General features: G+C 40.8%; 1 protein-coding gene across 1 annotated transcript; it reads left to right on the top strand.

Annotated features, from left to right (window-relative positions):
- Positions 1-113: 113 nt before the first annotated feature.
- Positions 114-12,456, top strand: LOC113029365 (xin actin-binding repeat-containing protein 1). Its single transcript, XM_026180197.1, has 8 exons — positions 114-195; positions 3,550-3,714; positions 3,823-3,910; positions 4,034-4,387; positions 5,410-5,488; positions 7,011-7,156; positions 7,483-7,530; positions 7,907-12,456. The coding sequence occupies exons 2-8, from the start codon at positions 3,587-3,589 to the stop codon at positions 12,206-12,208; spliced, it is 5,145 nt and encodes a 1,714-aa protein (XP_026035982.1). The 5' UTR covers positions 114-195; positions 3,550-3,586; the 3' UTR covers positions 12,209-12,456.
- The last annotated feature ends 547 nt before the right edge of the window (positions 12,457-13,003 follow it).

Genomic DNA, 13,003 nt, shown 5'->3' with positions numbered 1-13,003 from the left:
CACACGCTGTGTCACAATGCATGCATATTATCCAAACTCATGACAGCTGGCCATATGAGGTGCGTGATGTGTCTTTGCGCGCGCGCGCGTGTGTCACTCTCGTGCACGAGCCTCTGAGCAAACACCACAGTCTGGCTCCTCTGTGATGCAGACAGGGCCCATCAGAAATGCACGACTGCAGCAGGTTTAAGTGAGGTAACGCCTGACTAGGGGAGTATTTGTCTGGTACACGAAGAGTTACCCTGCATCTAAATGAATTTCACTGTCTGGGATTTTTATTTATTTATTTTAAATACTTTCATGCACGACGTAATTTATTGAGCAGCGCTGACCTTATCTTCCACAGCTCTCTGCTGTCTGTTCTCGCTGCTGTATGTTGTGAGTTATTTTGGTGCACTGCAATAACCTAGTTTGGCCTTGAATAGCCTCACTGTAATGTTCCCACATAACCCGAATGTGGCTGAGAAACATACACAGCTGTGCCTGTCGGTGGTCTTTTGCGCCCTCTGCTGGTCTACGAATGTTATCGGGTTGAAATATGGCCGAGCTTCTTCTCCTAGTTGCTTGTGCACAGTGAGAAAGGACAGTAAGTAAGAGAGAGATCAGTGTGCGTCTGCTGGTGCTCTCTGCAGCCCCGGATCAGACACGGAGTGTAATCTGCATGTACTAAAAGGCTCCCACCAACCAATCAACCACGGAACCTCCCTGTAAACACTTGCCTGATGTAAGCAAGTGTGTTTAAAACGCAGACAAGGCCAGTAAACTTCCCCTAATAACGCCGCACAGTTCGCAGTCAAAGGCGGCGCATTGCATATTCCCTTTCATCTCCCTGGTGCCTCAGAGACAGGAGTGGGTTTTAGATGGGAGGGATGAGGGCTGTAGTCAGAGGGGGAGGGCGGGGGGGAGAGACAACCAGGCTGATTCTCACAGTTTTGCCCCAGGGGTGTGTGCTGCTGCTGTTGCTCTCTCTTTGTTTGAAGACTGATTAGCAGAAAGCAAGACTAAAGAGGGGGAATATGAATTGTGCGCTCTGACAAAAGCTTCCATTGTCTATAACATCTACTTGGTGAAATGGAGGTAATGAATCAATAATTTATTTAATTAATTAATTAAAAAAGACACACGAAAAATGTGCTCAGATCGGGTAAGAATCTAAATACCACCACATTCAAATTAAATTTTACACACTAGAAGATCTTAATTCAATACAATTAAATTATTTTTTAAAAGACGTGTCTGCAGTCAGATTACCTTAAAAATCAAAGCAATTTGTGTATATTTTAACTATATAGGTGGACGGAAAATGTAACTGCTCTGTGTTTCACAGCGCAGACTCACAAAAATACAGAAAAACAGCAAATAATAAATTAGCCATAATATGTAAATGTTCAGGTTGTTTCACTGCCCCCAAGTGGCCAAAAAAAATCAATACCTTAAATGCAGCTTTAAACACATTACTTAACCCGTATGGATTTACTGCAGTAAATATATCTCACCATAAGATGGCACAGTTATCAAAAATTGCGCATTATTTAACATGAGGGGGATGGGGAGTTGCTGTGTCTGCATACACACTGTGGCTATGGCTGTAGGAAAAGCCAGCAGTGGTTTATATGGGCTTTATTCACAGGTTGGCAGTCTGCGTACACATTTCACAGACATTATAATGCAGCGTGTGGCAGTGAATTCTGGTTGGGGGGTCCTGCGTTAGTATTGATGCTGTCAGCAAGATTCCTCCTTCTCTCATTTGACACTTTGGGGTCAGGAGCTCTTGGAATTCTTGGGTGGAGACACATTTACTCAACACTTGTTCCTCCCTTGGCTTCCTAAAACCAAAGGAAAGTCAGCAACTTGGAATCTGATTTAAAATAAGAGCCTTGTAAATGGGGCCTCCAAAGAGGTTTTTACAAAGTTAATGACTTTTTATAAATTAATTTTATAAATAATGTTTTTTTTAAATGACAACGGTGTAAATGCTTAAAAAGTTCCTTAAAATTATTTAAATCAGGGGTGTCAAACATAAGGCCGGGGGGGCAGAACTGACCCTGGCAAAGACTCCAATCTGGCCCACTGGATGGCTTTGGATCAACTTTGGAATTTTTACTGTATTTTTACAGCTTTACAGTTTTTAAACGTCTCTACCTGGCCATTCATACGACACCACAGTAATTCATCGATAACTAAATGACAGAAAATTTCCCTTTCCTTCACTATCTATAAAAAAAAAATCTTTTTGTGAATTAACACAAACATGTTTTAGAAATATACGTCAGTCTGATTAATGAGCTACACATTTATTTCTTACATTTCCAAGCGTAGTGCTCAAAGACTTATTTCCTTTACCACAAGAGCAATTCTTGAAAAACTAAGTTGAGAATGCACTTCGGGGATTAAACGCATTAAACTTGCTTGCAGTGACAGAAAGGGGGGATTTCACTAGTCTGGCCCACTTCGGATCCACGCTGATTTGCATACATTCACATCTACACACTGGCCTGTCTTCAACAAGCATAACTGTTCACAGTTAAAGCATAAGGGCCTCATAACCTCATAATGAGCCGTTTCCATGAACAGCCAAACTGCTTTAATGGTGTGTTAACGTTAGGAATTCTGCACACATGTGAATTTTTTTAATGTTTTTGTTTTTTGTATCTAACTTATTGTTCTTCCTTCCTGATTCTCTATTTTGCTTAAGAAAATTTCAGTTGAACACAACAGTGCAAACTTTGGACAGTCACAATACTACTGCTACTCTCACATAGCAATAAATCTGTAAATCTGTAACCAGGTCGCTCTGTCAGCATGAAAGATGAGTATCATCATAATTCCTTTGATTTAATAATGCCTTCTATGCTTCTCCTTTGTCCACATTGCTGCTGTAATGGCCCAGGCGCCCTCAGGATCAATAAAGTACATCTAATTTTTACTTAATAGAGAGAGTACTGCTGCTCAAAGATCACACAATTACATCAGAGGGCTAATCTGAAATCCAACATCAATGATTCCCCTGAGAGCGCAGGAGCCACAACACAATGCAATAGCAGAGCAAAATGAGGATTGCAGGATAAAAGTTTTCCTAATTTATAACGTCAGTGGATTTAGAGTACACCCTGTTTGCTACTCATCGAACATTTTACAGTCGAAGGTAATGAGGAAGAAAAAGGACTTTGCTCGCAGAGCCTTTATACCGTGTGCAGGTCTTGTGATGCTGCGGAAGTGTTTTGATTTTCCCAGAGAGCAGACACTGACCGACATCTGTAAGGTAACTATTCTTCTCAAAACTTCCTTTACTTACGCCGTCATCTTGCTTTCATCAAACTCGAGTTCGTGTCTTTACATCGAGCAGTTGCTGCACTCTGCATCGCTGTTAAATTGAAAGGCACACGTCCAAATCCTTCTCTCTCACTCCCTGAGAGCTATGCATTATTGATGTCAAGGCATTTCATACCTGTGAGTTAGTGGAGCTGAATGAAGTGAAGATAAATGCTTGTTATGGGACTTGAAATGTAAACATAATCAAATGTTATTGATTATGCGTCTGTATTCTAGGCGATTTATCCAAACTGTGTGCACCCGTGACCTGATCATGGAATGGAAGAGCAATATTAGGCGTACCCAATCGCTGAAGAGCCTCAGCTCGTCATGTGATAAGCCAGTCTGGACGGATGCGGGGCTGCGGGACAAGACGACGTCAGTGTCCCAATTGGTGGCCAGGTAAAAAAAAAAAAAGCATCAGTCTCTCTGTATCTGTGCACCCCTCTAAGCTACTTGTAGGTCATTAGTGACATCAAATCATTAATGTGGTGTTTGTGTTTGTGACAGATATCAAACTGCTGTGAAAGGGAACAAATCCATTCAAGGACCCTCAGTAGATAACGATGACAGAAAGCCAAACCAGGTGCTAAAGGAGGTAACTTCTGATTTTTTTAGCTGTTTGTCCAATTAATGAAAAGCATCAATGGCATAGCAGGAAAAAGAATAATCACTGCAGCTGGATTTACACACACTTCCCTCCCTTGTGTATCCTTTTCAGATAACGCCATCTCGACTGGAAAGTAAAGAGACTCATCTGGAGTCTCTGATGAGGAAAAACAGTGAGAAGGAAAAGTCTCGAGCCAAAACCAATTTGACCCGCAGCAAATCAATGAGCAGCCTTAAAAGCAGCACAGGGTCCATAGAGGCCTTGAGAGCTCTGTTTGAGTCAAAGGCCTCTCTTAAAAACAACGCAAAGACCAGCCTTAGAGCTGCAGACTTCACATCAAGTTACACGACAGACGTGTCAAAGATGAACGGAGAGGTTGAGGATGTACAGATCGCTGTGGAGGAACAGGGAATGGAAACATGCGCTGATAAAACTGATGTGAAGGATGATCGTGTAACTCGAAAGGTAAATACAACCTCATTATTACTTTAAGATTCCCTAATAGACCCACAGTTAGTTTAAAGGGTAAAAAATTCAAATATTTACCGATGAAAGCATGTGTGAAAAATATCAGGGTTTTTATATATTTGTAAATACAGCAAATATTCCTTTCTTCTTTCTTGAAGTGCAAAGATGCATAAACAAAGCTTTCATTGATTTCGCTCCAGAAATTCCAGCTTCAGTCATCTTGAAGTATTTTGCACCACCACCTTTTCACTTTCAGTATTATGCTGCCGCTAAATACTTTAAGAAACTGAAGCTGGAACTTTTGGAGTGATCTTTTGTGTGGAGATGAGTGGCAGGGGTCATTTGTGACAGAAAGATAGTAGCAAGAGTGGAAAAGAAGGTTTACAGAGTGGTAGTGGGAAAAAACTGGAGCTGGCAAAACTGAAGATGCTAAGACTTTCATTGGTGGATAGGTTAAGCATTTTGGAAACAAGTTAGGGAGACAAGGCTGAGATGGTTTGGACATGTGCAGAAGACCCCACCAAAGATTCATGGATACAGTGAAGGATGAGATGCAGAAAGATGTTAGAGAGACGGTGAGAACCCTAAAAGGAGCAGCCAAAAGAAGAAGAAGAAGAAAAAGACACACGCATTTAGAATTTCCCAACATTTGGTGGAATCCATTCTCTCTCCTAGCTGCACAGCGTTTCCCTTGCCAAGAACTACCACACACACTGAAAACACTTCATTTTCCCGTTTGCTTAATAGTTAATAAGGTGTTTTCAGCTGTTTGTGAGAAAAATCATTTTGAACATCGTTTTGAGCACTTGTTTCACAAAAGATCGGCTCATCCATCACACACTTCAGTGGTTCTTGACCTGCCTTAGGTCTAATGAATCCTTACTTCTTTCTCATTCATGTAATAGCATATTTTTTCTAGTAATGCTTAGATTTTTCCTGCAACTGTATTGACACATAGAAACTATGATGCACAATGAGTTTACTTAGCAGCAGTGATGTTTTATTGTTTCTCTCTATAGGTAGTAAATCAGCACTGGCCAGAGAGGAAAAGAACAATAGGGGGTATTGATTTTGAAAAAATTGCAGCATCTCAAGCTGGTGAGTATCTTCTTTCTAGCTCAGCAAAGCTTTGGTTGTGTCAGCCTGAATATCATATTACCCTGCCTGCTATCATGTTAAAGAAACGGACAAAATTAATGTTTTTTTAAAGCATTCAGAACAATAGTTTCACTTTTCTAAGATTAAAGGACTATCTCTTTATTGAGTAGTTATCAGCAGAGCTCGGATTTAAACTTTTTACAGTTTGATTAGGGATACGTGAGTAGCAACATAAACAAACAACGCGAGTTCATGTCATAAATTACACGTTGCAATAATGAAAGCAGCTACAGCGAGCTTCAAAGTGCAAGCTTCCAGGTAAAAGACCGGCTGATAAAACCGGGAAATACAGCGCCTTGATTTAGGTAATGAGTAAACAGTGAACTATGATGAATATGGTTTGGTTCTATAAATTCAGGGTCAAATAACAAACTGCTGAAGACGATTCAGCTTAAGATGAAAATATCAGAAAGAAAATAAACATATGTGGCTCTTTCAAAAATTTGTTCTGAAAGAAACATCTTTGGGCACAAAAACATAACAAAAATAAACAAAGATGTTAGACGTGCCTTGGAGAGCTGTCTTCAGCGAGTTCTGTCAAAGCTTTGGATGACTCAACTTGGTGTAGGAATAGTAAGCCACTCCACAACCAGACAGAAATAGCTGGTGTGCTACAAGACCAGAATAAGTGCAGGAGGGTGAAAGGGTCAGCTGTTTCCGGGAGAGGAATGGGACAGAAAGAAGGAGCGAGTGGCAGAGGCTCCATGACACGACACAAACCAACAGACAACTAAAGTTTGGAAGAAACCAAGAAGATAGGGAGAAAGGAACTGGGAATATTTCTTCTTCTGTGAGTAGAGATTTGTATTTTTGAATGAAAGGAGTGGCACATGCACTTAAAGAAGCTTAATACAGTATGTATGGTAGAAGCTGAAAACTAATGGCTATTATTCACATTTTTAACAGTTGCCCAAATCTGAAATATTAGTAGCTATTAGTAATATTAGTTAACTGATACTGCAATGAGTTTTATGTTTCTTCTTCTTTGGTCGCAGAGCCTTTTTTGCAGTGTTTTCCAGCTTGTGGACTCATGATTTCATAAAGTATCTGTACTTTCATAAACAGCTTTGAGACACGTCTGTTTACCTTTGAACTTCGATGCTTAGTCAACCGTTGTTGCAGTGACTTGCCTGTTTTAACTAGTATGCGTGTCAGCAGAGTCGGGTATCTCTCCTGCTCCACAACAAGCAGTACATTTATAACTCGGCCACATGACAGCTGTTAATATCAGCTTCGAAAGTGCTGGACCCCGAATTGGGACCTGTGTTATTAACAAATAGCACGAGCCGTTTGTTAATAACACAGATGTCAGCCATATGTTGTTAAACGAGCCACGACTTATTTCCAATCTGGCTGCGTGTCGATGATGAAAACGTCACGAGACAACCCTGATCAGTTTGACTTCTTAACAGAGCCATAACAAAATTTAACATTAAAGCTCCCGTGTCTGATGTCTCTGCAGATGAAAAGAGGAGGTCAGCTGCAGACTTCAGAGACAGCTCTTTTGTCCAAACCAAGGAGAAACTTTCTGTCTCGGTGAAAGCAATATCAGCTCTCTATCTGTCCAAAGCGGGAACCAAGGAATCAGCAAACAGTCCTGTAAAATTGGTACATGTCACATCTCCCCTTCTTTTTAGTTCACCGTTAACTATAGAAAGTAAACTTGTTTAAAGTTTACACACTGAAAGAATTATCTCAGAGATTTTTATGCAAGGTAAAAAAAAAAAAATCAAAATTTTTTTTGGCAATGAAAATAAAGAGTTAAAGGTTTATTCCACCAGCCTTTATAGTGTAGATTTTCAGCTACACATTGAAGTTTGGTATCTATATGTCATCATAATATATCATAAATTAATTATTGATAAGTGAATTTCTGGCAGCAGCCAAACAATAATGCTGATGTAATTCTTTTAATTATTATTATTTCTTTGCAGGAACGAAAAGTGTCACGTGAGTCTGGGAAAAGAGTAAACCAAATCAAGGTAAAGTGCAATGTCACTGTGGTGTTGCATGATGTTGTGATTGATGCACATTGTTCTGTGCACACTGAATTTGCACAGCGAGCAGTATCGTGTTCCCTTTGGCTCAAAAATCCAAAATATGCTGCTTACCTGCAAAATAAAGAAACAGATTCCCTTCACAGACTTCCTCACGCTTTTATTTTTTACTCATTTTGTGGTTGCATTTGTGGTTGTACTTGCTGGTTGCTTTGGAGTTCAGCTAAGCAGCTAACGCGTGGCATGAGGAAAACAAATCACCTGGCATGGCTCTCATTCCTGTGAGTAGGTGTGACTGCTCTTGAGCATGAATTTCTCTGAATGGATGAAACAGTAAGAAACATTCCTTTGTTCTTCTAAGATGTCAGAAGACTCAAGTGTCCAAGAAAAAGAGGATTTACCATTACCTCCTTCAGCAAGACATCAGCCAGAATTAGAAGAAAGCTGTAGGACAAATTCTCCGCAACCTAATCTGCCCCAGCTTTCCAAAGAAATGTTATATCAACAGAGGCAGAAATGTGAACTGAGGCGTCTCCTGAAGCACACCCATCCAGAGGTGAAGATGCTGGATGATGTTGTAGATGAAGAGCTTGCTGAAGTTTTGAGCTCAGAGAGGATGACAGCTGACGTAACTGGATACGAGGGAGAGGTCCTTTCGAAACGCTTGATATTTGAGAACTGTGGCTCGAGTAACAAAGTGTCTCACTACACCCCCAAGATGCACATGGAAGGGGGACGTGAGAAACAATGTGATTTTAGTAAAACGCTGGCTGTTCTGGAGGAAACAAAAGAAACGCCTCGTGCAGAAAGTGCTAAAGAGGTTATGGAAGCTGAAAAATCTCTTGGTATTAGTCCAGACACTGACAGAGAGTGTGAGGAAGAGACGGTCAGACTAGACGTTCAGGCTACCAGAAGGATATTTGAGAGTCAGTCTGTGAACATGTCTGGGCCAAATCTGGGTAAAATCCAGGGAAAGGTTTCTATTAACGGGGATGAGACAAAGGAAGTCCAAAAACAAAAAAAGCTATTTGAAATGGCTTGCAGTGAGAGTATACACAGAAAAAATGAAAGCACAAGCAATGATTTAGCAACAGAGCCCCGTGAACAACCATGTCCTCATGTCAGTCAAAGAACTGAACGCGACTTCTCATGTAATGATGAGTTTTCCACTGAGGAAGCACTCTTTGAAGAGGAGTCTATAAGCTTATCCGATTTGGAAAAGAATGATGAAATTATTAAAACAAGGGCAGCTCTTTTTCAAAACAACCCCTTTATCTCCACCAACATACAAAGAGAGCCCTCCGTTGTGCATACATCAAAAACTCAAATCACAAGCGGTAGCGGTGCAAGTGAGGACAACACGACCACCAATGTTAAAAACAGAACCCATCTTTTTGAATCAATGCCATTTGACAAAATTAGACGTCAGAACGAGGATGAAATTGAGACAATGGTGGAGAACATCAAGGAAACGCTGAATTTCCTCTACCAGATTAGAGTCATCCAATCGTTTGGCTTTATCATTGAGGTCAATGAGACAATGATTGCTAAAAAAGCTAAGTTTACACTATCAGAGAGTGGGCCTGAGATAAAACATGACGAGGTGGCTGAAGGCGGTGCCCAAAACTTCATACTCCAGCTGCTACCACGGGTAAACCTAAAACCTCAGGTCACTTACCTAAAGGAGGACAGCAAAGGGGATATCGAGACCACGGCGGTGACGGCACCTGTTCAACAACATCAGTTCAATGCGAACAAGGACACGGAGTTCAGAACTGCCAGTGTGGTTCAGCTTGTTGAGGATATTCTCAATCAAGATAACTCTCTGAGAAAAGGAGTGGTAATCCAAGAGGATGACAACAACTGTGCCAAAGTCATTGTTTACTCCCTCTACAAATACCATAATGAGAAGGATGTGAAGAGCTTCGTCCCTCCAAAATGTGCTGAATGTGATCAATCAGAGCTGGAAAGGGGTGACATGAGTAAAAAAGGCCATAAAGAAATAAAAATTGCTACTAAGTCAGTCCAAGGTGATCTACTTGAACTCTCTCAAGAACAAACATGCCCAGGATCAATAACACCTGAAGGGAAAGTAAAGGGGAGTGTAAAACTATTCAAAAGCTGCATTGAAAAGGGAGATTTTGAGTATTTAAAAAGTCTTCAGACTGAAGAAGCAGTTCAAGAACTCCCTGAAAACCAAACTATGGCTGGACAGGAAGTTCTTCATGAAAAGGAAAGTGATCAAGTGCAGGAAACTACTGAGTGGGTACCCGTGGATGTAAAGAGGCTTAAAAGCATGTTCTCTGGAGACCCAAGTCAACACCAAGCAAAGAAAAAGATCCACAAAAATATATACGCAGGTCAAAATGTCTCTACAGAATGCAGTTCTGGGGTATTGTCTCATGTGCAGGAAAATAGTACAAGCAGTGAATGCACTGATGAAGCACAAGAGCAAGCATGTCCCAAAGTTGCGACGCAGGAGTCCTATGAAAAGTTTGAGAAACAAGATCACGAGCTTGGTGCCCACGAAGCTCAATTAGTCAAGGTGGTAGATCAGAATGAAGAGATCTCTAACCTCCAAACTGCACTGCATCAGTCATCACAAGAAAAACAAAAGACTATTATTCAGAAATCATCTGAGGAGCTCTTTCCCTCGGTTACAGCAGATACTGTGAAACGCTCAAGAGTAGAAGAAGAATTTCCTCAAGAAAACTTCACCTCAGCACAGAAAACAGATTACCAGCACAAAAATATAGAAACAAGCCACAAAGATGCTACTCCTGAGGAAACACACACTCCTGAATCGTGCAGCAACAAAGGTCAGGAAGGTGCAAGGGGGGCGCAGAAACAACCTTTAGAAACTCCTATGGTCACTACACAAAGTTTGGAAACAAGTCCTGCACAACAGGAGGATGAGGAAGTTGTTTTTCATGGTAAAATTAAAGCAGCTTTGCAATCTTTAGAAAGATCTAACGTTAATGTCACAAGAGGAGATTTTAAAGGAGCTATGATATACAGAAACTCTTCAAAGCCTCACAGAGAAAAAGCTCAACACGTGGATGTGGTGTCTATTCAAACGACCAGTGCTGACGAGCTTTTCACTGTGACTGAAAATGAAGCAAGTCAAATATCAGTGAAACAAGAGGCAACTGCAGCAAATCCAGAGCCTCCACACCAAAACGAAACCCAGAGTAACCCAACAACGAGACTCATTTTAGAGAAAAGCAAAAAGCCTACTGGTCCAAAACCAGCCATTCCACCTAAACCAGAACATCTGAAGGAGAAACAAAGCAATAACGAGTCAACCCAAAATAATTCTGATATCAAGGCAGAGGAGAAAAGAACCCAGGATTTAGCAGCCAAAAGTGATACGAGTGAAGCAGATGAAAGTCACATAGATTTCCATGATGCATTTGAGAAATTTGGAGGTAAAAAGACAAAGACTGCCCCTGTAAAGCCCAAAAGACTGAAAATCCCCCAACCAGACAACAAAAACCTGAAACCAGTGGCTGGAAATAAAGAAATGTCTGTTCTTGCACATGTGGATCCAGATGTGGCAGAAATTACAAGCAATCAATCATGTGACACCTGTGGAGAAACCACTGACAGTCGAGACAAGCATGAGAAAGAAATCAAGAAGCAAGAAAGCAAAGTCGAGATGAGGGAAAAGAAAGGGCGAACTGAGACTGACGACGAGCGCCGACAGCGACTGTCAGTTCACATGGATGAGATCGTGAGAGGGAACATACCAGCAGCAATGGAAATATTTGACAACTTACGAAAACAGCGGGAACTGCAGAGCTTTCTGAGCCGAGTTGAAGAAATTGAAAAAGACACAAGTGAGGTTGATGTAAGGTCTCTGAGGAGAGTTTTTGAGAACGTCCCCGATTGGGTTGTCAGCTCTAACAAAAAGAAACAAAACAAGGTCAGAGCTGACAACAAAGACGAAAGGTTGCCAGTATCAAGAGAAAGCGCTGAAAACAAGTCATCGATGGCACACGTTTTTGGAGATCTTGAGCGAGCGAGTGTGGAAATCACGACTCTTAAAGAGGAGACTTTAGCAAGAATCCTCGATGTAGAGGAAGCCATAAAGAAGGCACTTTATGCCGTCTCTACACTGAAATCTGACTCAGATATTGCTGGCTTATCACGTCTGTTCAAAGAATCCTTTGGGGTTATACAAGGATCCCCATCCTCTGGCGGTGATAATAAAATTAGCATTGGGTCAAGCAGAACAAAATCACTGAAAAGTGCTACCATGCAGGGAAACACAACTAATTCAGCAAGGCAAGATGCGAGCACTGATGAAGCCTCTGGGAAACCTCAGTCGAATCCTCCACCTTCACCTGCGTTTATCACTATCCAATCAGCAGCTAGAAAGACAAATAAAACCGACCTGGCACCACCAGAAGCTTTGATCTGCCCGACGTGTCAGCAGAGCCAAAAGTTGGAGGAGACTTTTCGGACGACAAAGACGCTGATATGCAACAGCCCTGCTCAAAACAGAAATGACCCACGAAAAGAAGGTCAGAAACAATCCACCTCCATCCCACTCAGTCCTCGACAGCTCAGCACGCTCGAGGTTCAGACAGACTGTGTCACAGGAACTAAACCAGTCACCGACAAACATGAGAAGACCGAAGGATCCGGAACAAAGTTTTAATCTTCCAGGACCTCCACTGTGGTCAACTCTCAGACAGAAACAGTGACATCGTCCACAAGGCATGTCATAATCAGTCCATCTACAATTCAGGTCACCACAGACCCAGAAGTGAAGCTGCCAATCAATCAGACTGATAAATCGGTGCCTGAATAGGAGCACATTGGCAGCGTTTTACCTGTTCGTTATGTGAAAGCTGTCACATATATGACTGTGTATGAAAAGAGATCAATTATAAGGCTTAAAGTTTGGGTTTTTGCTTTTGTATCTATTTTGATCTTAAAAACTGTCTTTGATTTGCATTATAATCAAAATATATATTTGATTTTCACTTCTCATTTCACTGTGGTTTACTATAAATGCTTTTGGTTTAAAAAAAAAACAAAAAAAAACATTTCCACTAAGGTCAGTCTTGTTTTTTTTTCTTCAGTTTCAACCGGCTTCTCGAGAGATGTGCTCAGCATGTCTGAAGCCAGTCTATCAGATGGAAAAAATAACTGCAGACAAATACTTTTTTCACAAAGCGTGCTTCTGCTGCAAACATTGCAAGAAAAAATTAAGGTGGGATGTTGGACTTATACAAAAAACCTGCAACATTAATCAGTGATTCCTCTTGTCTGATGGATTAGTGTCTTTGTCCTTTTTTAAAAACTTTATATTGTTTATATATATAACTTTCCAGCTTTATAACTTTATAACTGTAAGTAGATATGTTAGATATGTAAATATCTAACATATCTAATATGTATTACTAAATTGAAATATTTAAAAAAAAACATACTAAACTATGAATGTTAA

This window comes from Astatotilapia calliptera, chromosome 9, assembly GCF_900246225.1.
Source record: "Astatotilapia calliptera chromosome 9, fAstCal1.2, whole genome shotgun sequence".
Classification (NCBI taxonomy): domain Eukaryota; kingdom Metazoa; phylum Chordata; class Actinopteri; order Cichliformes; family Cichlidae; genus Astatotilapia; species Astatotilapia calliptera.
Note: the sequence above shows the minus strand (reverse complement) of the source record. Positions and strands in the feature narration are given on the sequence as shown.

Coding starts and splice junctions, on each gene's coding strand:
- LOC113029365 (XM_026180197.1), top strand. CDS start 3,587: ATGGAATGGAAGAGCAATATTAGGCGTACCCAATCGCTGAAGAGCCTC. Junction 3,715..3,822: donor GTGTCCCAATTGGTGGCCAG/GTAAAAAAAAAA, acceptor TGTTTGTGACAG/ATATCAAACTGCTGTGAAAG. Junction 7,157..7,482: donor CAAACAGTCCTGTAAAATTG/GTACATGTCACA, acceptor ATTTCTTTGCAG/GAACGAAAAGTGTCACGTGA.